Here is a 25,598-nt window from a genome sequence, read left to right on the forward strand (position 1 = left end):
TGCAGCAGTGGTGTCCTCGTTTTGAATGACAGCGCCATGGGGCTCAGGTTTCACCCTGTCCTGGTTCAGCTGTCCTGTGTGGGTTCAGCTGTGCCACTGTCCTGGTGTTACCCCCATCCCATTGAGTTTATTGGTCGGCTCCCGGGCCGTGTTGATGGGGTGGCGGGCCTGGGACGGGTGTTGGGAGGATGCCTGGTGGTGCCAATGTCTCTTGGGCCAGGACACCGGCTGCCCTGACTCCTCTCCTCTCTCTCCTTTCCAGGCCTATTCTCAGGATGCCTACTTGAAGGGCAATGAACCCTACTCCGGGGGAGCCCAGAGCATCCCGGAGCCACCTCCCATCTGTTACCCTCGGAAGACCTACCCGTTCCAGTCCAGGGCTCCCAGCCGGGAGGCGATGGTAGCCGAGCCTTTGCAGGGACAGCAGGCGGACGGCAGATCCTACCGGCCTGTTCCTTCAGGCCCATCTTCCCCCTTGAACAGTGCGGCGCTTGGCAGCCCCATGCCCGGCACGTGGAACGAAGCCAGAAGCGACACTGCTCGGGAGTTCGGCAGCACCCATTCCAGCCCGGCCCACCGCACAGAGGAGATCCAGTATGGAATGACCCAGCCGAGGCCCAGGATGCCCGTCGCAAGGCCGGTTCCAGCCCCCGGCTCCTTCTCGCGCGTCTCCAACTCCAGCTTCGCAGGTCCCCTTGCTTCTTCCTTGCCAGAGAGGTACGGCGTCCCGACTGCTTCCTCCATGGCCAGCCAGGCCTGCTACGGGGTCCCCAGGCACCTCCCAGACCATCGGACTCCCTGTGGTTTCAAGGATGGCCGGGATGTTAGCATGGGGCCTGGCGGCCCAGGCCGTCCCTCCTGGGAGTATCTGGGCGGCCCCAAGGCCATCAGCCGGCTGGAGTGCCAGCAGGCGCTCTCCAACTGGCTGTCCAGCCAGGTGCCTCGCCGGAGCGCCTCGGAAGAGCGGAGGTACGCCATGCCGCCCCGGTACCGCAGCGTCTCTCAGGAGCGCCTGGGAGACACCCCGGCCTCCAGAGGCTGGCCCCACAGTGCCTCGCAAGACACCTTGCTCCAGCCCAGCCACGACAGCTGGGGCTACCGGGCCCGGTCCGACAACTCCCTGGGGAGGTCCGGGCGCTCCATGGAGGCGCTGGAGCAGAGCGCCGTGGTCTCGCCCCGCTTGGACAAGTGCACGTGGCTGCCGGAGAAGTTCTATAGGCCGGGCCCCGGGCAAGTTGCCCGAGCTCAGCCTAGCCAGCCAAGTCCGTACGCCCCCTCCTGCTCCTGTAGAGAGCCTCCCCCCGCCCACGTGCAGAAACACCCTTCCCAGCCCAACCTGCAGAGCGTCGACGACTCGGGGTACATCGGGTACAGGAGCTACAGCCCCTCCTTCCAGCGCAGGACTGGCCTGCTCCACGCGCTCTCCTTCAGGGACCCTATCTTTGGTGGCCTTCCCGTGTTCAATATATCGCAAAGGCAAGAAACCCAACCAGCACCTTACCCGGACAGGTCCCCGTCACTGCCAGCTGCCGCCCCCCCTGGCCCGGACCCCCCGCCGGGCAGCGGGCCCGAGACCCCCAAGGACCAAAGAACCCCCAGCCAAGACAGCGGCGCCAGGTCTCTCCAGCCGCCTCTGCCTGAGGCGGAGGAGAGGAAAGAGGAGGTCGTCCTCAGGCAGAAGCCCCCCACGGGCCGCAAGGCGCCGGCCCCTGCCAGGCAGATGAACTTCATCTTCCCCGACCACATGAAGGAAACGGACATTTGCGACCCGCCGCCGAGCTGCAAAGGGGACAAGCCGGCGGCGGAGCGGCCTGCCCGGCGGGTGGCACCGTTGGCGGTGCCAGAGGATTCCCTGGCATCCATTCCATTTATAGGTGAGGGGGGAGTGTTTGGGAACGCCAGGCACTGGGGTGTGTTTGTGTGGGGGGTGCCTTCAACCAGAGCACAAGGCGGTGGGGGTCTCACAGCTGTGTATCGAGCCAGGGAGCATTTTGCCTCCAAAAGCCCAGCCCCAGGGTGAGAAGCAGCCTCGGTTGCAGGGGAGTGGATGCTGCGGAGCAGGCGTCACCCGCTGGGTCTGACCCGCAGAGGGTAAACGGCAGCTGGTGCACAGGCAGATGTGACTGTAGGCTGGGCAGGTGCAAACGGTCACAGTGAAGCCAGCTGCAGCCACCTGCTTGGATGAGTGTGTCTGGTTTGGAGAAGCCAACCCACCAGGGATGTGCTAGGTGGTCCCAGAGATCAGGAGAGCAAAGGGCCAGAGATATCGGGGTGGAAAGAGAAGGGGGTGAAGAAGGATGGCAGGGGTCCGGGTGGGCCATTGCCTTGGTCTCGTGGTAGCCCACTGTGGTCATCCAGACAGTCACATGAGGCCCAAACAAATCTTGTCCTTGCAGGCAGCGAAGCACAGGGGGGCATGGGGAGGAAGCATCCAGCTTCGGGTAGGGAGAAGGGGTCTCCAATCTGTCCACTGGTGGAAGGGTCAGGGATGCCCAGGAAGGAGCCTTCTGGTCAGGGGGCCTGGCCGCTGGGATCCCATGACTGCTGTTGTCTCTGTGTGCAGCGGGGAGCCCGGGACCGTCCCCATACCTGCCTTAAAGCTGGGCACTGGCCTCGGACGCCTCTGTTTGTCCCATTGCCCCTTCCACATGCTGTTAGACTCGGCATACCTGCGGCACGCCCCCAGAGCCCTGCAGCTGGAGCTGCTTGCAGGGGCGTGGTAGGATCTGGCCTCATGTGCTGTCCGTGAAAGGTGCCTGCCTGGCGACCCCTGTGGCTGAATTCCATCAGCTGGCTGACAGAGAGGCAGGGGGGCGGGCACTGCCCTGAACGTGCCACTCCCCCAACATGGAGAGTCCTGCCTCTCCGGGTGCCACGGACCTGGGCTGAGCCCCTGCAACACACTTCGCTCTCTGGCTGTGCTAGATTCAGACTAGCTAACGAGAGGCCAAATGCTTCGTGTCTCGTTTCTGGTCTCCTGTGCCATCCGATCCCTCTGCACAGCACTGGGAGGGGGCTGGCCACAGGATCTCCACCCTCCACATTCCTTCTTGCCTGGACAGGGCAGGGATGTGGTTAGCGAGGTTGCTGCAGCCGTCCCCGCCTGCCCAGCGCTGGCCTCCGTCTCAGCAGGGCAGGCCCGGCTTCCCAGGAGTACGTCTCTCCAGCCCGGGCTTGGCAGAAAGCCTTGGCAAGGCCTGCCGGTGTGCCATGCGCTCAGTGCCCAGGAACTCCCCCAGCCAACAGGCACCAGGAGACGGGAGAGGACCAGAGACCAGCTCTGCGGGGGTGGGGGGGGGCTGCTGGGCTCCCTGGGGAGGCACCATCCCCCATGCCCGAGTTGCTCTTCAGCAGCGGTGGCTGCCTGGTCCCTTACTGCCCCTTGGGAGGTCACAGTGTGGGGGCTCCGACTTGCCTGGTACCCCCCTTTCCACCGAAAGCTGCCACACTTGTAGTGAGGGGGGGTCTCCTGCCAGGCCCTCCTTTGGCAGAGCCCCGGCCGAGAGCTGCACACGGGCGCGGAGAGACGGCCCCGGCCCTGGCCCCAAGGAACACACAAGTCAGACTAAGGGCAGGGGAGCAAACAGAAGCACAGAGGAGGGAAGGGACCTGGCCAGCGTCACCCAGCCGACCCCGACTCCCAGTCCAGCCGTTTCCAGCTGCAGCCAGACCAGACACGGCCGCTCGGGGGTTTCAGGACGGGGGGAGGTAGAGACTCCGGGGAACCTGCAGACCCTGCCGCCTTGGTGTGTCTCCTGAGCTGGGCGGGCCCAGCTGCTCGCGGGGTGACTGACGTCTCCGTGCCAGCCCAGCAGCTGCTCTCTCCTGAGCACAGGCCCCGGGGAAAGGGGTTGATTCTCCTCTGCCTGCCCTGCAGCCGCTTCGTCCCCAGGCTTTCCTGTGGGGCCCGAGATGAAACCTGCCTGGGGTTCCATCCAGTGAGACCCCGTGGATGGGCCCTGCCAGCCTCTCTCCGCTCACTGGGCCCCGCGCTCCCCTTCGGGGGATGTCGTGGCCTTTCTCCCTGGCACGTGTCGTCTCCTCGTACCCGGGAGAGACCACGGCACAATGGAAGCCTTACTCTGCTGCCCGCGCCGTGCCCAGCCTGGCACTGTGGGACCGTTGTTCTCCACGCATTCCTCACAAGCCTGGCTATTGTTTGTGCGCCCGGCCCTGCCCGCCTTTGTCCCCCTGGCCACCTTGCCTGGGGGAAGCAGCGGCACGGGGCTGCCCTGGCGCACACAGCCCGCCTTGTTGGCAGCGGAGCAGGTGCATCGAGGCAGGGCCCTCTCCCCCCTCCTCGTTCCGCATGCAGCCCCTCCCACTAGTTCCCATCCCCCTGCCCCGCTCCAGCGAAGAGCAGCTGTGTGTACCTAGAACATGGCATCAAGCCCTGCCGGCACCTCCGTGACGGGATATCGGTGCACCCCCGGCACACCCTCTGTGCCTCAGCCCCAGCGAGCGCTCCCCTGGCCTGCAGCTCTCGGGGCAGCGGGGCTCCTCGGAGGTGGAGGGCAGGGCTGGTTTCTCAGGCGCCGGCAGCCATGGGGGATGACCGGTTTGCTTGGGGAGGCAGCCCTAGCTTTGGAGGGGCAGGGGCTGCTCACTGACTTTCTTGACCCACTGGGCTGTTCCTTCCTGGGAGGGGTAAAGAAGGGGTTGGGGACGGCCTCTTGCGTGCCTGCTGCTGAGCCTGCACCGGGCACTGGCGCTGCCCCCACGGGGAAGGGCCCTGGCAGAGGATCCAGAAGCCAGGGGTTCCCTGGCGCTCTGGTCCTGGGCTGCTCGCTGCAGGGGGCACTGGCGGAGCACAGACTGCAGAGATCCCAGCCTCGCAGCAGGAGGCGCTCCGGGGACTGGTGCCATAGGGCAGGGGGAGGGTCTCCCGGTGGGAGGCGCTGGGCGGGAGACCCCAGCCTTTCCCGCGTGGGTCTCTGGCTGGCTAGCTGCTCTCTTCGGTCCCCCCGCGGTTCCATTGGTTCACGGTGCCCCCCACTCTTCCAGACGAGCCGACGAGCCCCAGCATCGACCTGAAGGCAAAGCACATCCCTGCCTCCTCCGTCGTCTCCAGCGCCGTGAACTCTGCCCCCGCCATCACCGGCAGCCCCTCCTCACCCACCTTCTCCTTCGCCATCAGCCGCCATTTCTCCCAGGACTGCAGTAAGTACCCGCCCCTCCCGCTGGGGCAGGGACACCCTCGGGGGCAGCCGCTGACCAGGTACCAGGCAGGGCTTCAGGGCGGAGAGCGGCCTGTGCCTTGAGCAGCCAGGAGCCAGAGTGCAGAACGAGAGAGAAGTAGGGAACGGCCCCAACTTCCAGAGCGGGGACGTCGTGAGGAGTCAGCAGAGGGAAGGGAAATGCAGGGTGAACATGGGGGGAAGGGTCCTGCTGGGCCGTGGTGCAGCCTCCCCAGGGAAGGGGGTGGGATCCCCGTCACTTATGTCCTGGGAAATGAGGTGTATGCAGAGCACCTGACAATCTGCTGTAGGGGATGATCCTGGACCCACTGAGGGGAGCTGGGCCAGACAAGCCAGGTAGGAAAGGGCCTTGCCCCAAGGGGGAGCCCTTGGCCTGATGGGGAGAAATGGGCTACGTAAATCAGGCAGCCGGGAGTGAGTGTGTGCCAGCCATGAGGGGCTCCAGTAAATCGCTGCCTGGAGTAGCCCGCAAAGCTGCAGGCCCTGCTGGGGTATTCTGATCCGGAGTCCTGCTGCATGCTGGGACATGGCATACGTTGTCTCCCCACATTCCTGGCTTGCTCGCACGTATTACAGACAGAGAAGCTGCTGCACAGAGGTTAAATGACTTGCTTGAAGTTGTGCAGCAAAACCGTGGCAGAGCCAGGACCCCTGAGCCCTGACTGCCAATCCCCGAGCTCTAACCATTAGGCACGTTTCCTCTCAGAGACGGGAATAGAACCCAGGAGTCCTGATCCCCAGTCCTTAGTACCGTGACAAGCCAATCCATTCCCGAGGCTGGTAAAGCACCGACTGCCTTGTGAACTGGCTCTTCCTGTGTTTACTGATGGCCCTTTTCTCTTTCCTTTCCCTTTCAGGCAGCATCAAAGCCAGCCGCCGATCCTCCTACCTCCTGGCCATAACAACCGAGCGCTCCAAGTCGTGTGACGATGGTCTGAACACATTTCGTGACGAGGGGAAGATCCTAAGGTAGGGGTGACCCCTTCCCCACCCCATTGCATGCCAGCCAAACAATGGCTTCTTCCCTTCTCGGGGTAGTCCCGACCTGGCCTCGCAGCTGCACACGGCAGGGTGTGATCTCCAGCTGCTGGGCATTATAGGACAAGAGAGTTCAGTGCCTCCTGAAGTGCAACTATTGGCCAGTCTTGGATTTGACAGGCCGGGAGTGTGATCCATTAGGGCAGGGGGTGGGACACAGCTGATCTGATCCACAAAAGACGTGAGGCTCGATACTGTGTTTGTGAGAGATCAGGAGTTCTCCACGTTACACCATACCCCAGAATCCTTTGTGTTGTTTCACAACTAACTTTCCAAAGTGTGGTGTTGTTCACTGCCTGGCCTAAGGCTTGTCCCTAGGGGAGCTGGTGGGTTATAGCTGTGGCCTCGGTCAGTTCCCACCCTAGCTGATTTCACAGTAGCCTCCCCATGCAGACAAGCCCTAAGCCAGCCTTTGCATTCATGGCCTGAGAGATGTGAGAGGGCACTTCTGAAAATCAGGCCCTAAGTGACTCTGCCAAGGCCCCGCAGTGAGTAAGTAGCAGAGCTGGGTTTAGAACTTGGGACCACATACCCCTGTGTTCCTTTCGCTCGGCCATGCTGCCCGTCCTGGAGCAGCTCCGCCAAAGCACGGGGTGTGAACGATGCAAACCAGCCCCTCCGTTTGCTGCTGCCCTCGCGGTGGGGGATTAATGCCCAGCTCACACCAGAGTGTGGTTTGCATCTGTGGATCTCAAAGGCCCAATTGCCCCTGTCCTCCATCAGAGCCAGAGCTCGAACCCAGCTCTCCTGAGCCCCAGGCCAGAGCCTTCTCCACAGCCCACAAGGAGCCAGTGACTCCCGCGGCTCCGTACGAAGAGATGCCCCAGCCACCACGAGAAGGGGCTGGAGCCAGTGGGGCCTGTCCTTGAAACGCCCTTGTGCTCGGGAACGCTTGCCACCCCTCCTGCTCCGGGCTCACGGGCGGCTGCTTTCCTTGCAGGAGGATGCCAAGCCGGGTGCCGAGTCTGCGCATGCTGAGAAGCTTCTTCACCGACGGGGTAGGTGTTCCCAGTGAAGAAGGGGGCGGGGCTTCTGCCTGCCGCTGTAATGATGCCCACCAAGGCCGCGCTGGTACCATGCACCCCCAGCCATGTGGATGCCACCCACCAGGGGCCTGGTTTGCATGAGGGGAGCCGGGGCCTCATATTGGGTGGCTGCTCTGCCTGAGGCCACTGTGCCATCCCGAGTCCCTCCTGAGGCTCGGACGGCCTCCCGCTAGCACAGTTCAGTCCCAGCTGTGCTGTTCCGGTCTTGCACCCGGTGCCTCCAGCGGGAAACCGCAGGTTTGTGCATCGCCCCCGCACAGCCCAGAGTAATCAGTGAACAACAATTTGCACCGATCAGCTTAAGGCAGGCGACACCCGGGATCAACTGGACGGGCTGGCGTAAAACGGGCCAAACAGCACTGACGTCAGGGGAGCTTTCCTTGCTTCCGCCAGCAGAGAGTTTGGCCCGGTGGGTTCTGCCTCCTCTAACGCGCAGGGACGCAGGCTGGACCATGCGCTGCATTTCCCTGCACCTGGCAGAGTCCTTCACGCCAGTGCACGTCAATTCCGCTCGGACATTGACGCCCGCTCTGCACTGGGGTAAATGAGGCCTTTGAGGTGTAGGGCAGGGGGGCACCTGCTGCCCCACAGGCTCACGATTGCATCAGTGGGAGCTGCACGGCCTTATCTCGACTGGGATTTCAGCCCCCAGGTTTGGCTCGTTGGTTTAAACCTCTCATGCAGACGCAGCTTACTCCAGCGCAGCATGACTTGCATCAGCGCCAGCCTGATTTCAAGCCAGAGTGAGTCAGTTTTGCCACCCCCGTGGAAACTCTGTCTACACGAGGGATTTGCACTGAGGCGGCTGAAATCCTGGTGGAGACCAAACCTGAGGGTTGCCTGGTGTTTGTATAGTTATCACGGTGCTGGGCCTGATTGAGCTGGGAGGCCTGGCTCTCCTCTCCCCGGTGGGAAGCCACTGCCTGTAATGCCCCGTGGTGTGACTGAGGGGGTAGCGCGCCAGAGCTGGAGAGGTGCCTGCCTGCCTCTGAGTGCAGTACCCGTGAGGGCCATACACCCATCTCTCCGGTCGCCTCTCCCCCTGCAGTCCCTGGACAGCCTCGGAATGTCTGAAGACACGAGATCAAAGAGGCACTCGACCTCCGACCTCTCGGACGTGACTTTTAGCGACGTGAGGAAAGAGGGCTGGCTCCACTACAAACAGATCCTCACCAAAAAGGGGAAGGTAGGTGTTTACTGCACAGGAAGCCCAGGCCCGGGGGGGAATGCTGGGCATGTTTGTACGCTCTCTTTGGAGATGTTTATGTGATGTGTCATGTGATCCCCTTCTCCACCTGAGGATCTCAAAGCACTTAACAAACATGAATGAACTGCGCTGCCGAGCACCCTTGTTAAGGCTGGTATTGTTACTGGAAACTGAGGCACCAACCCATGAAGCGATTGGCTAGCGTCCCACAGGGAGACAGCAGCAGAACTGGGAATAGAACCCAGGAGTCCTGCCTCTCAGTAGCCCCTGTTCTAACCACTAGGCCACACCCCCTCACACAGCAAGGAATAGAACCCAGGAGTCCTGCCTTCCAGGGGGTCCCACGAGAGTCTCCCTTCTGCCAGGCACCCTGCTGGCCCATGTGCTAACCCAGGAGTGGGAGAAGGAGAACAGCCACTGGAATTTAATCGGGTGGAGGAAGTCTCATACCCACAAACGATGCCCCATACGTGTGGGGAGCGCTGGCCAGACACGGGATTGTCCTTGGGCGTACGCAGGGGTCTCTGCAAGGGGCATTCCTCTGGCAAGGGGCATTTGGCCTGGCCAGGAGGTGAGGGCAGCTGGGGGGGCGTTGGCCAGTGCAAGAGAGGCAGCGGTTTCCAGTGGCAGCACTTCCACCCCTGCCAGTCACACCAATGCCAGCACCTTGCGGGCGGCAGACATCTGCACTGTGCAGTGATCGCATCTGGCCAGGTCCACACACACTCCAAGGGCTGCGGTGGTGGGTCGGCTGAGAGAGAGCAGGGCTGGGACCGGGCGGGTGGGTGCCCTGGGGGAGACCCAAAGGAGAGTGGGGTCATCCTGCTGCCTCCGAGCATCCCCCAGGGCACGGGGAATCCTGGCCCTTCTGAGTCAGACGCCAGCGGCTGCCGGACAAGCAGCTCTGGGGGGTCTCTGGGGGGTGAGGCTGGAGTAGAGAATGGGAGCAGGGCTTGGCAGCATCCCGTAAGTGAAGGGGTTTGAATGGAGGCCTTCCCCTGTCACCACCCAAGAGGGGTTCACTTCCCAGGGCAGGGGGTTGGTGTGGGTGGATTGAGAGGGAACACTGGGAGTAGGTCATGCCTCGGAGGGGCAGGGTTCATGGGGTCATAGGGCAGTTCCAGGTTGGTGGGGGTGGGTTTGATCCTCTGATTGGGGAACACAATTTCCCTCGTTACAGTCAAAGCCCCCGGGTCAGCATTCCTTGTTGGAGCCCTGCAGGATCCGCTGCTGTCAGCTCCGGGTGGGCTTTGCTGTGGTTACAATGGGGTGATTGCTACCAGAAGGCAGCGGGGGTCCTTCTCTCTGGGCCCCCGGCTGAAATCCATGGGTCAGAGCTGGAAGGAACATGCTGGAAAAAGGGGCTACACGCTTCCAGTGTCTCTGCCCTGTGGGGATCTGCCATCTGCCTGGCCGAATGCACAGACGGGGCGTGAGCTGCTCTGGTCGAGTTTTCCTAGCAGTGCCCCTGGTCTGTGTCGGGGTTGAGTCTGGGCAACAGCATCCTGGGTGGCATTTCTTGGGCTGAGGCTCTGGGGGGAGGGATAGCTCAGTGGTTTGAGCATTGGCCAGGGTTGTGAGTTCAATCCTTGAGGGGGCCATTTGGGGATTGGTCCTGCTTTCAGCAGGGGGTTGGACTAGATGATCTCTTGAGGTCCCTTCCAACCCTAATGATTCTATGAGGCTGGGGGGCTTTGCTCCGAGAGCCTGCATCTCAGCTGGGTGTGCACGCCCGGGTCGCGTTGCTGTGGGCATAGCCTAGGCTTTCCCTGTGTCTCGGCTGCGTGGCAGCACCTTGAACGGGTGCTCATGTCAATGCCAGGTGGCGCTGCCCCATCTCGAGGTGGGCAGCCAAGGAGGAGACCGGCTCTCTCCCGGCCAGCGCTCATTGCCCGTCCTCTCCCTCTGCAGAAAGTTGGCGGGGGCATCCGGCAGTGGAAGCGCGTCTTCGCCGTTCTCCGCGCACACTCCCTTTACCTGTGCAAGGACAGGCGGGAGGCCGTGACCTGCGCGCTGCCCCAAGGTGAGGAGGAGCAGCCGATCAGCATCCGAGCGTGCCTGGTGGACATTTCCTACAGCGAGACCAAGAGGAAGCACGTCTTCCGGCTGACGACCGCTGACTTCTGTGAATATCTCTTTCAGGCAGAGGATCGGGACGACATGCTGGCCTGGATCAAAGTCGTCAGGGAGAACAGCAAGGCCGAGGGCGAGGTGAGAGCCAGCATGGGGCTCCTGGCTCCCTCCAGGCCCCTGGCTCTCCGCAGACGCCCCGGCACTAACCACTTTGGTTCCCTCCAGATGTTTGCCTTCTGCTGCTCCTTCTAGGGCAGGGCTGGTCCAAGCGTGGGGCCCGCAGTTGCCCTCTGCTGGATGGCGGATCAGCTTATAGGGACTTCAAGTCCCAGCATGCCATCTTGGTGCACTGGGACTCCAAGTCCCAGCATGCCATGCTCTGCTTTGCCCTGATGGGTGCACTGGGACTCCAAGTCCCAGCATGCCATGCTTCTCCACCCAAGGAGACTGGCCTCTACTGCATGCTAGGAATTGTAGTCCACTGGAACCTCACCACTCCCTCAAAGAGGGGAATGGGTCAGCCTCCTTCATCTTCTGCTGTTCGCTATAGCCTCTGTCTGGGCACAGTCCAGGGGGCACTGTATGTGGCAGGTGCATCTCCATTCCCAGCATCCCTCTGCTCCCTCCCCCAATCCAGGGCTTGTGCCCCCTTCTTTACTCTGTATGAAGTCATTTCTCCCGGGGGCCTGGCATCCTGCAGGAGCTGATAAGAGGAGGACAGGGCCAGGGTGATGGCAGCCCTCCAGCCGTCCTCCAGCCCCCTCTTTTCACTCAAGAGACGGAGAGGCCAGGCCAGCCGGTTGGCTGATCAGCCACATTCCCGGCTGATGGCTCCCTGTGGGTCAGTCCTGGTGAGATCCCTTCCCTGGCACTAAACTGTCCCTGCAGTGCCCGGGTCCTGAGCAGCTGGCTAGTGTGTTCGTTAGCTTATGGTGACCCCTGCTGGTCTGCAGAGGGATAATTACCTGAATTTCCAGGGATCCCAGGCATGAACTTCCCTTTATATAGGCCTTGCTATGTAATGCAGCCGCCTCTTCTAGCACTGCCCGCAGGGCCCTCCGAGCAGCTGAGCGCACCAGGAGAGCTCCTCTTCCCTCCCCGGGGCACAGGCTGGGAGCAGTTTGGGCTGTAGGGCAGGAGAAGGCAGACCCCTGCTGGTTTGGTGTGGGCTGCGCAATCCACCACTTCGGCTTTTGGAGGAAATTAGCTGGGAGATTCTTTTAATTGTATGGAGAATTGAGCACGGCTCGGGGGCACTACAGGGGTGGGAGTTGCCCTAAGATCCGTGCCCAGCTCAGGGCACTAGAGGGATGGGAGCTGCCGTAAGATCTGTTCCCAGCTCAGGGCACTAGAGGGGTGGGAGCTGCCCTAAGATCCGTGCCCAGCTCAGGGCACTACAGGGGTGGGAGCTGCCCTAGATCCATGCCCAGCTCAGGCCCCTACAGGGATGGGAGCTGCCCTAAGATCCATGCCCAACTCAGGGCACTACAGGGGTGGGAGCTGCTGTAAGATCCGTGCCCAGCTCAGGCCCCTACAGGGGTGGGAGCTGCCCTAGATCCGTGCCCAGCTCAGGGCACTAGAGGGGTGGGAGCTGCCCTAAGAGCCTTGCCCAGCTCAGGGCACTAGAGGGGTGGGAGCTGCCCTAAGATCCATGCCCAGCTCAGGGCACTAGAGGGGTGGGAGCTGCCCTAGATCCATGCCCAGCTCAGGGCACTAGAGGGGTGGGAGCTGCCCTAAGATCCTTGCCCATCTCAGGGCACTAGAGGGGTGGGAGCTGCCCTAAGATCTGTGCCCAGCTCAGGGCACTAGAGGGGTGGGAGCTTCCCTAAGATCCGTGCCCAGCTCAGGGCACTAGAGGGGTGGGAGCTGCCCTAGATCCATGCCCAGCTCAGGGCACTAAGGAGTGGGAGCTGCCCTAAGATCCATGCCCATCTCAGGGCACTAGAGGGGTGGGAGCTGCCCTAGATCCATGCCCAGCTCAGGGCACTAGAGGGGTGGGAGCTGCCCTAAGATCCATGCCCAGCTCAGGGCACTAGAGGGGTGGGAGCTGCCCTAAGATCCGTGCCCAGCTCAGGGCACTAGAGGGGTGGGAGCTGCCCTAAGATCCGTGCCCAGCTCAGGGCACTAAGGAGTGGGAGCTGCCCTAAGATCCATGCCCATCTCAGGGCACTAGAGGGGTGGGAGCTGCCCTAGATCCATGCCCATCTCAGGGCACTAGAGGGGTGGGAGCTGCCCTAGATCCATGCCCAGCTCAGGGCACTAGAGGGGTGGGAGTTGCCCGAAGAGCCATGCCCAGCTCAGGGCACTACAGGGGTGGGAGCTGCCCTAAGATCCGTGCCCAGCTCAGGCTGCCCTGCAGGGGCTGAATTTCCTTAGGGTTCCAGGAAGATCCTGCCCAGTGTGGAACATTTGGTAGTTCCCCTCTCCCCCGGCGCCGGCCCGCTCTGTATTCTCACTGGCAGGGCATAGCAGTGGGTGGAGCTCCTGGGGTTCAGAGGCCTGCCCCACGCTCAGCCCCCCATGCGGGGTCAGGAGGCTGTGATGAAGCTGGGGATCACTAGGATGGGGAGTGGTGAGAGGCGCCTCCCGTGCTCTGGCCGAGCTGTGCCCTAGGAGTGTGATACGGGGGCGGGGGTTGATGCCCTGCAGGGAATGATGCTGGTTTCCCCAGAGTTACGTGGGGTGCAGCTTCATCCGCCCCACTGTCTAACCAGCCACCTTTGGGGAGCCTGATCTCTGGGAACCCCCGGAGCCTTCCCAAGCCAGGGACGAGAGCAAAGTGCCATGTGCAGGGGATTGCTACGCTGAGCATCCCAGGCACTGCAGGGTGGGAGCCTGTGCCTGGCCCCGGAGGGCTGGTCGTGCCCCTTCGGCTGAGGTTTCGGTACCAAGGGGGATCTCTCTGCCTGTGCCCGGTACAGCGCTCCCAGGCAGGCCTGTATTCCGGGACTCAGTGCCTGGTGCTTTGGTCCTGCCTGCCTGGCTGTGCCCATCAGAAGGATAATCAGCAGCAAAATCCTCCAGCCTGCCCCTGCTAGGGCCAGTGAGCCCCCCAGCCCCCGCACGAACCCCTCGCTGGGAAGGGGCTCGGCTGAAGGAAGAGACGACGCTCGCTTGGGCTCTGGTGCCAGACATGGTGCTTATGCTCTCCCCTCCCTCTTGTCTTTGTGCCACTGCAGGACCCTGGGTTTGCAAGCCAAGCACTTATCAACAAGAAGCTAAATGACTACCGGAAAGTGAGGTAAGGGCTCTGCGCGCCGGCTGCCGACCTGCTGGGGGGAGCTTTCCCAGTGGTTAGCGCGCTAGCCTGCCACGTGGGAGACTTAGGTTCAGTTCCCTGCTCTGCCACAGACGCCCTGTGTGGCCTGGGGCAAGTCACTTAGCCTCTCGGTCCAAGGAGCTGATTGCCTGGGAGGGTCGATACCTCAGAGATGGGGACTAGAGCAGTACCATGGACAGACAGCTAGCAAACCACCTGGGTGGCTGCACTGGGGGCGAATATCCAGAGGATTGTGGGTGGTTGGAGAGACAGGACTCCTGGGTTCTCCGGGGCAAGTCACTTAACGCTCTGTGCCTGTAAAATGAGGTTCGTAATACTGACCTGCCTCCTTAAAGCACTTTGGGCCCTCAGCAGCAAGGTGCAGCGTGTAAGTGCCTGAGCTCAGGCCCGGCCTGGCCACAGAAGTGAATTTGCACCGAGCGATCTAGATAACCGGCTGCCGTCCCTACCGGAGCAGCACGTCAGCCGGTTTCGTGTCAGGAAATTACCGAATTCACCGGTTAAGCACCGGGTGAATCCGGTCTGAGGACACCTTGGCCAGAGGTTTACACTGGTGCAGCTAGAGGAACTTGAACCCAAGTTGGATTCAACTGGTGGCACTTTCCATTAGGGACCAGGGCTCGGAAGAGCTGGGAGCCTGCTGGGGGGGGCAGGGGGTACTGCCGTTAGCTGGGGATTTCTAACTGACAGTGAGAGTGGGGCAGAGAGGGCCAAGCCAGGAACCGGGAGAACCTGCATTGCGCGTGCTGGAGGAGGCGCCCTCGGATGCCCCTGTAACATTTGGGCAGCAGAGGGTCTTGCCCTTGCTGCACTGGGTGTGCCCAGGAAGGGGGAGCCCACTGCAGTGTAAAGCACTGTGGGTAAACGGTGGAGTTAATTTGCATAGCTACTCCCAGGATGCCTTGCACTGCAGTTTTGCCGCCAAAGCCTGCCCCCCTGTGCAGGGGTGGCTGTGATCCAGGGTGTGCTCGGTGTGAGGGTGGGGGTGAGAGGCCGGGGGCCAAGAGGAGAGGCTGAGCCCCCCCATCTGCTCTCTCTGCAGCCCCTCTGGAACAAAACCAGACTCTTCCCCCAAGGGCTCGCGCGGGCTGGGGAAGCAGACGGGGACGAGCGCCCCCCGCTCCCCAAGGCAGGACATGGCCGTGACTAAAGGTACACCCAGTCGCCGGCGTGGGGGGGCAGCGTGCGTGGCTGCCCGGGGCTGTGCATGTGTCACGGTGCATTGAGCGTACACCTGGCGGGGTGTCTGCATTGGGGGTCTGGGCTCTGTGGGTCGATGGGGATGTGTGGGGTGCGTGAGATTGTGGATCAACATCTACGTGCAGCAGTTAGGGGACCAGGTCAGATAACCCGGCCTCAGGCGCCAGCCATTTGCAGCTGATCCACGATGTGGCTTCTCCTTCGGCACATGCAGCCAGCCTGCTGCCTGCAGCGTGGTCCAGTGCTCGGCTGAGATCTGCTCTGGGCCCAAGAACCACCGGGGGGTGCTGGGCCCAGCAAGAGGAGGTGATGCTGCTGGGCAGGGGGCCGTTGTCTCTGTGGGTTGAAGCTACACACCCGCCATCCAGGTGTGCTCCCGGATTCCTCGTAGCAGCATCCGCAAGCGCTGCGTTCTGCCATCTCTGCTTGGCTAGGAACCTCCACCCACCCTGGCGGATGAAGACCTGGCCTCAGTTTCCCCTGCCTTCGTCGCCTTGCGGCTGGGTCACAACAGTGCGAGAGACGTGGGCGGGAAGCAGTCGGCACCTGGGAACGCTGCCCGCCGGCACAGAACGCCGCAGCGCGTCTCCTCGGCACTGCAGGCTCCCTTGAGCACATCTCGCTTGTCCTGCACTCCATCCAAAGGCTCCCCCGGTGCCCCATGGCCAGGCCCAGGGGAGCGACGCGATGATCTGACGCTCCAGGCCGAAGATCTCTGCTCCTCGGGCCAGGCGCGACACGCTGCAGGGACCAGCTCGGCTGCGGGGCAGACGGCGCTTTCTCGGGGCTGGTGCAAAGAGCTTCCCGGGAGCAAAGGACGGGCGTAAACCTCGCCGCTTTCAGCTCCCAATGCTCGGCGCCTTGCTGGGACCGGCCTCCTCCAGCCTAGACCCAGAGCAATGGGCATACTTGTATTAACTGCCCCCACCCCCCAAAACACCCTCCAGAAACAACGCTCCGCTGCACATGCGCCTCCCTCGGGGAGCGCACACCACGCGTGCAGACGTCTGCTCCATGCACGGCCGGCCAGCACTCGGCTCCTGCGGGGCGAGAACCTGTCTGGAAGAGCCCAGATCAGCACGGGGGGTGGGTGTGCATGTGAGGTTGTGTTGGGGGCTGAAAGGCTGGGGGGTGGGGCGTGTGCAGCTGCCTGTGGTATGGGGGTGGTTGGGGGTCTTTATTTCCCAATGTCTCACTCTACGGACACTGACCCGGAGTTTGGTTCTAGATGATGGTGCCCCCCAGAAAGCCCCTTGGGGCATCAACATCATGAAAAAGAACAAGAAACCTGCTCCGCGGGCCTTCGGCGTGAGGCTGGAGGACTGCCAGCCCGCCCCCGCCAACAAGGTAGGTCCCAGCCTGCGTCTGCCCGCGCTGGGCCCCCTGCCCGGGCCGAACGAGGGCGCGGCCCCGCCCGCTCTGAGCACATCTACCCAGCTGTGCCACCCTGCTCTGCCCGCAGGGCTGCTCTCAGGAGCATCCACCCCTGGCCTAGGGATCGACTCCGCCCCCGGCCTGCTGCCCACTGCCTGAGCAGCCTGCACGATGCAGGGAGTGGGGGTCCGTGCTGAGGAGCGTTGGCCAGCAGGGCCCCTCCGCAGCGTTCAGGAGGGGGGGGCCTGGGGACGGCTGTCGTTGCTGGGATCCCTGAGTGGGGAGGGCTCAGCCAGTTGCAGCCCCTATGCCCTTTTGCGGGGGCTCTGCCCCCCCCCCCGCCGTTCTTTTGTTCTCATCTATGTTTCCTCCCAGTCTGGGCTCGAGGCCCAGCTGAGACGGGGCCTGAACGGCGCTGTCGTCCTCTCTCCTTGCCCCGCTTTACTGCCAGGGCAAAGGTGGGGCTCAGCCGCCTTCGCTGGGGTGGGCTGGCAGGTGCCACTCCAGCTGTGCCCATCTCTGACCCCTCCTCCTTAACATCTGGCAGCTGCCGTTCCAGCTGTGCCCATCTCTGATTCCCCCACCCCCTTCACATCTGGCAGCTGCCACTCCAGCTGTGCCCATCTCTGATTCCCCCAACCCTCTTCACATCTGGCAGCTGCCACTCCAGCTGTGCCCATCTCTGATCCCCCAACCCTCTTCACATCTGGCAGCTGCCACTCCAGCTGTGCCCATTTCTGATCCCCCCACCTCCTTAACATCTGGCAGCTGCCACTCCAGCTGTGCCCATCTCTGATCCCCCAACCCCCTTCACATCTGGCAGCTGCCATTCCAGCTGTGCCCATCTCTGATCCCCCCACCTCCTTAACATCTGGCAGCTGCTATTCCAGCTGTGCCCATCTCTGATCCCCCGCCACACACACACATGCTGAACAGTGGATCCTCCCTGTGGTCTCAGCTCCTTCAGGCCGTGTCTGTTCCCTGCAGAACGTCCCGCTGATCGTGGAGGCCTGCTGCAAGGTGGTGGAGGACAAGGGGCTGGAGTACATGGGCATCTACCGCGTGCCCGGGAACAACGCCGTGGTGTCCAGCCTGCAGGAGCAGCTCAACAAGGGAGGCACCGAGATCAACCTGCAGGACGAGGTGCGGAGCCCGCTCGAGACACGTTGCCTCCCTCGGCCGCCCCCAGAGCGGCGGGGGGGATGGACAGGCAGGAGGGGAGGGTCACGCCGCTCTGTCGGAGGGGGGCGCGTCGAGCCTTCGGATGCCTCCACGGTTCTGGTATAAGTACAGGGGCCAAGCACCAGTCACTCAGGATTGGCCCGGCTGCCCGTCCGTCAGGACGGAGGGGAGGGCAGGCCAAATCTGAGGGAGCAGCATTGTGACCTGGCGAGCGGGGTCGCAGCTCCACTCATGTCTGACCCGGCTGCCAGGTTTGGCTGTCGGCAGAGCAGCCCCTGGGCGAGAGCCTGGCGTGGCCCCAGCTCCCGGGGTGCCAGTGCCACAAACCAACAGGCTGCAGCTGCCAGCTGATGTTACATTGTGCAGAGCAGCAGCGACCCCTAGTGGCCCAGCCGGCTAGTCCCGGGGACTCTGCCCTGTAATAACACCCAGCAGGCACAGAGCAGGTTTCCTCTCCCAAGCGCCCTGGGGGGCAGGAATGGGAATTCACCGGGGTGGGGGTGAGGGGTGACAGGGACACGCTTTGCCTCGCATCTTCCTGTTAGCTCCTTTTCCCAGGGGGGCGGCGACGCTTGTGGGGTGCGTCCGCTGAGGGATGCCAGTGCCACTTACACCTGGCTTGCCCACTCTGCATCCCACGGGGCTGAGCACGGCCGGAAGAGTTACACTCCTCACCGCAGATGGCTCTTGGCCCCTGGCTCCTGCTGTCCTGGAGGTGGCCAGGAGCCTCCCCGGCGCCCTCTCGGCCTTCCCACCCCAGGCAGCCTCCCCTCTAAGCATCGCCTCCTCTCCCCATACAGAGATGGCAGGACCTCAACGTCATCAGCAGTCTGTTGAAATCCTTCTTCCGGAAGCTCCCGGAGCCCCTGTTCACTGACGGTGAGTCTGGGGTATAGCCCTACCCCCCAGCACACACAGGCAGGCGACACACGCACCCACACGGATCCACTGGTCTCACATGCACACACACACACGCATGCACAGAGAATAAGGACAAATGCAAAGTACTCACTTAGAAAGGAACAATCAGTTGCACGCACCCAAAATGGGAAATGGCCTAGGAAGGAGCACTGAGGAAAGGGATCTGGGGGTCATAGTGCATCACAAGCTAAATGTCATGAGTTAACAATGTGACCCTGTTGCAAAAAAAAAAAAAAGTGAGCATCATTCTGGGCTGTATTAGCAGGAGTGTTGTAAGCAAGACACGAGAAGTGATTCTTCTGCTCTACTCCGCACTGATTAGGCCTCAGCTGGAGTATTGTGTCCAGTTCAGGGCACCACATTTCAGGAAAGATGTGGAGAAATTGGAGAAAGTCCAGAAAACAGCAACAAAAATGATTAAAAGTCAAGAGAACATGACCTGTGAGGGAAGATTGAAAAAAACTGGGTTTGTTTAGTCTGGAGAAGAGAAGACTGAGAGGGGACATGGTAACAGTTTTCAAGTACATAAAAGGTTGGTACAAGGAGGAGGGAGAAGAATTGTTGTTCTTAACCTCTGAGGACAGGACAAGAAGCAATGGGCTTAAATTGCAGCGAGGGAGGTTTAGGTTGGACATTAAGAAAAACTTCCTAACTGTCAGGGTGGTGAAGCACTGGAATAAATTGCCTGGGGAGGTTGTGGAATCTCCATCATTGGGGATTTTTAAGAGCAGGTTGGACAAACACCTGTCAGGGATGGTCTAGATAATACTTCGTCCTGCCATGAATGCAGGGGCCTGGACTGGACTAGATAACCTCTCGAGGTCCCTGCCAGTCCTGTGATTCATTCTCAATCTCTCTCTCAGACGCATGCACAGCCGGAGGGGACACGGGCGCACACAGCCAGAAGACACACACACACAGATCCAGATGTCTCACACACACACGGTTGTGCACACACACATACAGCCGGAGGGGACACGCGCGCGCACACACACAGCTGGAGGGGACACACACAGATCCACAGGTCTCTCACACATACACTTGTGCACACACAGCTGGAGAGAGCTCACACACACACACACACACACACACACACACACACACACACACACACACACACACACACACACACACACACACGCACGCACACGCACACGCACCCCAAACTCCTCAGCCTCCCCTAGGATCAGGACTTGGAGTGCGGCTGGCTCTGGTGTGTGTCTCTGCTGCCCAGTGGTAACCACGTTCCCCTGCAGCCTCTGACTCGCTGCGCTGATAGGGTCTAAACCCCACTTGGAGCCCCTCCTCTCACCCCCACCTCCCTACTGGACGTGTGACCCCTTCATTGGCACACGGCTCTGCTCGCTGCCTGGCGATCTGCCCTGGGAACCCGTGGCCATGCAGCACCCCCCAGATCCCCCTAGCTACAGACTGCCCCACTTCACCCCTTGTCTCTGCATGACCCATGTGCCCTCTGCTGCCAGCACTCCCTGAGCACCATGCTCCATCTGTCTGTTCAGAGCCTTCCGGGTACATGTCACTACTGTCACCCAGAGCCCCCTCGCTGCCCCACGTCCTTCCTCACCCCTGAGCCCCAGCGTGCCCACCAGGCCCTTGCCGAATGCTGCCTGCGTTCTGGCCTGGTGGCTCCTCTCTTCTCCGCCCCTCGTCAGCGTCTCTAGCAGGGCACCCGCCCCGGGCTTCACCCCAGCCCTGGCCCAGCGGGCACTGCCCCGGTGCGCTCCACTGGGGCCGTGCCTGGCAGGGCCATTGAACCCGGCCTCTCTCTGGCTTTCAGATAAGTACAACGACTTCATCGAAGCCAACCGGATAGAAGATGCCAGCGAGAGGATGAAGACGTTGCGGAAACTGGTACGGGGCCCTTCCCTCGGGGCTGCGGGTCCCTCGAGGGTGTGGGGAACCCTCCGCAGGTCCCCTGGCCACAGCCCTCAAGCAGGGGTCTCCCTCTGAGCCCCCAAACCTCCTGCCCATGGGCGGGGAGCAGGAGTCAGCCCCGTCCCAGGAACGACTCTCCCTGCCTTTCCAGTCTGTCTGGTAGGCTTGGCCTGCCCAGCGTGTGAGAGGATCCCAGCCCTGTCCTGAGGCTGGGGGTGGGGGCAGAGCCCCCTGCCTTGCTCCCTCTTCTGGCCTGGAAAAGGGGAGGTGTGTGCAGTGGTGGGCAGAGGAGGAACGGAGGGGCCGATCCGGAGTGAGGAGGGTCCTAGCGGGGAAGGAGTGAGGCTGGGATCGGGAGGTGGGGGTCCCCGTCCCTCTCTGTGGCTGGCCAGGCATTCATGCTGCTTCTGCGTCCCCCCGCAGATCCGGGACCTGCCGGGGCAATACTACGAGACGCTCAAGTTCCTGGTGGGGCACCTGAAGACCATCGCGGACCACGCCGAGAAGAACAAGGTACCGTTGCCACCACCTGCCCCCCACCCAGCCAGGCCGTGTGGCGCAGCCGGACCCCGCACCCTGCTAGAGAGCCCGGGGTCCCCAGGGCGCGGGTTCTCTGTGTGCAGGACGCCTGGTGCTCTCCAGGGCCCTAGTGCTCCGTGGTCTGTGCCCCAGGCCCCCAGCAGGGCGTGGACGTGAAAACCTACAGCCGAGTCCCCGAGCAGTGCTGCATGTTCTCTGCATTGGTGCCAAACGGGTATCTGGGCTCTCAGCTGGGATCGCACGCAGGGCGGCCAGCCCCTCTTTCTGCTTGTGCGGCTGCCACGACACGTCTGCCGTGATCAGAGCTAGCGTGGGTGTGTCTGCCCGAGCAGCGGGCCCCGCCTCCAGCTCCAGACATAAACGTGCCCTAAGTAACTTGCCCAAGGTCACCCGGGAAGTCTGTGGCGGAGAAGAGGATTGGTCTCCCAAGCTCCAGGCTAGAGCCCTGCCGGCTGGGATATCCTCCTTTCCTGGACCGGGAAGAAAGACTCAAAAGCCAAGTGGAGAGGGAGGCAGCGTTCTCTAATGGTTAGAGCAGGCAACTGGGAGTCAGGACTGCTGGGTTCTGTCCCTGGCTGTGAGTGTTGGCCACTGCCTCAGTTTCCCCTTCTGTAAGAAGGGGATGATCACCCTAACCCACCGGTGCTGGGAAAGTGACTGTGAGTTCATTAGTTAATTGGTTTATGTGGGTGTGACGAGAGCAGGAGGGACAGGGTGCAGTGAGGCCGATGGCAGGACAGGGCGTTTACCTGCCCTTCCCCCAGGCTGGGGGTTGATGGGATTTTATCGCTGGGATCTTACAGCCCAGGGCCTTGGCATGAGACTGTCCCATACCAGAGGGGGGCCCCCGGGCACAGGCTGTGCTCAGGCTGCTGACAGTGGGGTGAGAGCACCCCTGGGATGGGGTTTCCTGGGACCCAGGCGTGGGGCTGGCTGCCGGGACTGTAACCCCCTGCCCTGTTCGCAGATGGAGCCCCGGAACCTGGCCCTGGTCTTCGGCCCCACGCTGGTCCGGACGTCCGAGGACAACATGACGGACATGGTGACGCACATGCCAGACCGCTACAAAATCGTGGAGACCCTCATCCAGCACGTAAGTGACTGGTGGCCCCTTGCGCAGCCCTGCGCTCTACTGGGCAGGACGGGCCCCCGGTGCCCTGCTCCCACCTGCTCCCCCCAGCACTTTACTGGGCAGGACGGGCCCCTGATACCCTGCTCCCACCTGCTCCCCCCAGCACTTTACTGGGCAGGACGGGCCCCCGCCGTGCTGCTCCCCCCACGCTCCCCTGGGCAGGATGGGCTCCTGGAGTCCTGCTTCAACCTGCTCCCCCCAGCACTTTAATGAGCAGGATGGGCCCCTGGTACCCAGCTCCCCCACCCACCTCAGTGGGTCGGGGTTGGACTTTTCTGCACAGCCGGGATCTGCCGCGTTCCGCTCCCAGTGCGGTGCGGGGTGTGTAGGCTCAGACAGCAGGGGGCGGGTGCCCCGGGGCAGTGGGCCAGGCTGGAGGGGATGCGGGGCGCCAGGCTGTGGGCTGGAGAGGCTGCAGAGGCAGATTGGGACTCATGCATTCGAATCTCCACGCCGGGCGGGGGCGACACGGGAGTGAATCTGGCACCAGCCGGGCAACCAGGAGCCAATCACACCCCCCCCCAGCCTCCCTTGCTCCCCCCCCCCCGAGATGTTGTCCTGCCGTGCTCTGACCCTCATCCCCTCTCCTTGCTCCTGCAGTCGGACTGGTTCTTCAGCGAAAAGGAGGACAAGGGGGAGAAGGTGAGTCCCGGGCGGGGGGAACAGGGGGGTTGGCTCCCCGGCTGCTGGTGGGCACCTGTCCAAGCCGTGGGGGGGCTGCTCACCTCTGGGGACAGCCGGTCCCCGAACGCAGCCCCTGAGCTCTGCCTGCATGGCCCTCGCGACGCCAGCCTGGGGGCAGCCTCTCTCCTGCCCCGTGCTGGAGACCCCGGTGGGGGGGAGGCCAGCTGGTTCCCTATGTGTGCACAGCGCCCCCCTCTGCCCGCGGCCAGAACACTGAGCCCCTGGGGAAGGACCCGGCCAGGGTGAGCAGCTCTGCCTGGGGGGTGCTGTCCAGCACTGCCGCCCTGCTGGCAGGGCAGGGGGCACTCGGCAGACAGAGCGGAAGGGAGTCGGGGCTGGGCCCAGGGGCTCCTCCGCTCACTGCTCTCCCCCTGCTGCCGTTCCAGACCCCTGTGGACGAGAAGGAGGCGCAGTCGGTGCCAAACATCGAGTACCTGCTCCCCAACATCGGGAGGACGGTGGTGCCAGGGGACGCCTCAGGTGAGGGGGCAGGACCGGGGGGGGGCGCGGGGGAAGGCGCCAGTCATGGGGCCGTCAGGGCTCAGCCGGCAGCACCGGAGGAGGAGTGACCTCGCACGCAGTCCACCTCCACGGGAGTTACTGGGCCACTGCCCCGGGCCAGGCCAGGGCTCTCCCCATCAGGCACCCCCGGCTGGGCAAGCTGGGGCTCCCCCTGCGTGAGCCTCCTCCCTGGGCTCCCCCCTCTCAAGCGGCTGCTGATCCGCAGCAGAGCTGGGGACCTGCCCTAAGTGACCCAGGAGCTGCCCGTCGAGCAGCGGGCACAAGCCTTCCCGGCCAGGAGGAGGGGCATTTCCTCAGGCCACGCCCACTGCTGAGGATTGGGTGTGATGGGGAGGCTGGCACCCAGGAACAACAAGGAGCCAATCACTGGCCACGGGCTGGTTACCAGCTGCTGTTGGGCTCCCCCTAGTGTTACTGCCAGGAAGTGCTGGTCTAGTGTCAGTGAGTTCCCCAGGTCCTCTCCTGCGTATACTCCGTGATAGCTGCTGTCCCCGAGCCCCCGCTAGGCCCCATCGCGGAACAGTCCAGGTAACAGCCATCAAACCACAGGGCTGCCCGTTGTTCCCTCAGAGGCCTCCCTCTGCCGCAGGTCTGCCTCTGTCCTGTGCCTGGTCCCTCTCCCCCGGCTCGAGCTGCGTGTGCGGAGCGCAGCGGCTTTGAAATGACATTGATTCTTTATGCTCTTTCCTTAAACGTCTCTCTGCTGTCTCCTCCTCCTTCTCCTCCTCTTCCTCCTCCTCCTCCAGCGGATCTCCTGGAGCTCTAGAGCGGGTACGGTGCTGCTGCTTGGGTGCATTGCTCATGCACTAATTCCGTCGGGTGATCGTGCGAGAGCGGGTGCAGGAGGGGAGCCGGAGCCCTGCGCCTTCCCCCCGGGAAGAGCGCCCCCCGCCCCTACCCCACGGCACTGGCCACAGCGCACGTCACCCCGTGACCCACGTGGCCTTTCTTCAGCCATGGGCGGGTGGCATGCCCCCTGGTACCTGTTTGCCCCCCCGGTACCCGTACGACCCCCAGCTCGACACCCCCCAGTGTGGTTCATCCCTCTTGCACCACCATTGTAGTCAGAGGATGAATGATCTGGAACACCCCCCCACACACACATTCACTCGCAGCTTTGGATACACAGGGGCCCTGCCGCAGACACGCAGTTTTCTCTGGGCATTGCTCTGTGAGGGAACACAGGGGAGCCCCTTGCCCCTCTGCCACGCTGCCCACCTGCGACCACCCAGCAGCATCGGGTCAGAGGCCTGCTGGTCCTGGTGCCCATGTCCCCGGTGCTTGGCATCAGCCCACCCGAGCCATAGCTGGGCGCAGGGGGAGCCCTGCCAGCTGGGTTCTGTGAATGCCAGGAGCGTGAGCCTGGCCATGTGAGTGGGTGCGGGGGATTCCTCTGGAGTCAGATCAGCTGGTGCCACGCACCCCAAGGGGCAGAGGTCATCGGTGGGCCCTTGGGAGACTCCCATCCCTCTGCCTGCCCAGGGTGCAGAGACTCCCCTTCAACCCTGGGTCTCTCCCCTCTCTGAGCCTTCCTAGTGGCCACTCAGCCCAGCCCCATCCCGGCTGCGCCCCCCAAGGAGCCCAGGCTGACCCACCAGCCCCCATGGGTCACAGCACGCTCTTCCCAGCGGTGGCTGGCTGCAGGTTCGGGGGCTGGGATTCCAGATCCTCCCAGGGGTCAGCGTTCCCCTCCTGGCTCCCCCTCTCATAAGCACCAGCCGCGAGTCCCATCCCTTCGCCGGGGTGGGGTGCGGGGCTCATTGTGTTTGTCCTTGTGCTTCTCAGTGTGGTGGAGTGGGGGCTGGCGCGGCGGGTGCATCCTCTCCCCACCCCCCTTAACCTGCTTGTGAGACATTGCAGATTAACACGCGGTCCCCCCCACGGCCCTCGCCTGTGCATTCCTTGGGGCTTGCCCCTCCTCCAGCCCAGCGAGAGACCTGGGCTCGGGTTCGGAGCAGGCAACCCGTGGGCAATACTGAGCCGCGTTGGCCCTTCGCTGCACACAGCCTCTGGGGTCCCGCCGCCCCGGGTGTCCCCAGCTGCTGGGAGTGGGCGTCGCTCCCTGACTTCAGCTGGAGTTTCCACCACCAGGGATCGGCCTGTGGTCCCCCTGCTAAAAACCTCCCTGCACCTCCCTGCTGTAGTACTGGGGAGGGCATCGCCCCTGGTGGCTGCTCCCAGCTGTAGGAGACCCCTTCTCTAGCACCCGCGGAAGGAGCTTGGGCCCTGCAGGCCCTGAGTCTGAGCCGCATGGAGGGTCAGTGATACGTGTGTGGCCAGGGGATCGGTGCAAAGGGGGCCCTAG

At 62.8% G+C, this 25,598-nt stretch overlaps 1 protein-coding gene across 7 annotated transcripts in view; it reads left to right on the plus strand.

Annotated features, from left to right (window-relative positions):
- Nucleotides 1-25,598, plus strand: part of ARHGAP23 (Rho GTPase activating protein 23) — a 116,775-nt gene that overhangs the window by 87,062 nt on the left and 4,115 nt on the right. For 4 of the 7 annotated variants that reach the window (XM_039516532.1, XM_039516531.1, XM_039516529.1 and 1 more), the window contains exons 7-22: nucleotides 263-1,874; nucleotides 5,005-5,160; nucleotides 6,056-6,167; nucleotides 7,177-7,234; nucleotides 8,331-8,468; nucleotides 10,401-10,700; nucleotides 13,742-13,803; nucleotides 14,885-14,994; nucleotides 16,271-16,389; nucleotides 17,404-17,559; nucleotides 18,399-18,477; nucleotides 20,318-20,391; nucleotides 20,839-20,928; nucleotides 21,923-22,048; nucleotides 22,688-22,729; nucleotides 23,158-23,251. In XM_039516532.1, the coding sequence (XP_039372466.1) occupies nucleotides 263-1,874; nucleotides 5,005-5,160; nucleotides 6,056-6,167; nucleotides 7,177-7,234; nucleotides 8,331-8,468; nucleotides 10,401-10,700; nucleotides 13,742-13,803; nucleotides 14,885-14,994; nucleotides 16,271-16,389; nucleotides 17,404-17,559; nucleotides 18,399-18,477; nucleotides 20,318-20,391; nucleotides 20,839-20,928; nucleotides 21,923-22,048; nucleotides 22,688-22,729; nucleotides 23,158-23,251 (3,328 nt within the window). Of the gene's footprint in view, nucleotides 1-262; nucleotides 1,875-5,004; nucleotides 5,161-6,055; nucleotides 6,168-7,176; nucleotides 7,235-8,330; nucleotides 8,469-10,400; nucleotides 10,701-13,741; nucleotides 13,804-14,884; nucleotides 14,995-16,270; nucleotides 16,390-17,403; nucleotides 17,560-18,398; nucleotides 18,478-20,317; nucleotides 20,392-20,838; nucleotides 20,929-21,922; nucleotides 22,049-22,687; nucleotides 22,730-23,157; nucleotides 23,252-24,039; nucleotides 24,065-25,598 lie in introns of all 7 variants that reach the window. The other 3 variants (XM_039516533.1, XM_039516534.1, XM_039516530.1) reach the window with 2 other exon arrangements.

The sequence above is a fragment of the Mauremys reevesii genome, linkage group 27 (assembly GCF_016161935.1).
Source record: "Mauremys reevesii isolate NIE-2019 linkage group 27, ASM1616193v1, whole genome shotgun sequence".
NCBI lineage: Eukaryota > Metazoa > Chordata > Testudines > Geoemydidae > Mauremys > Mauremys reevesii.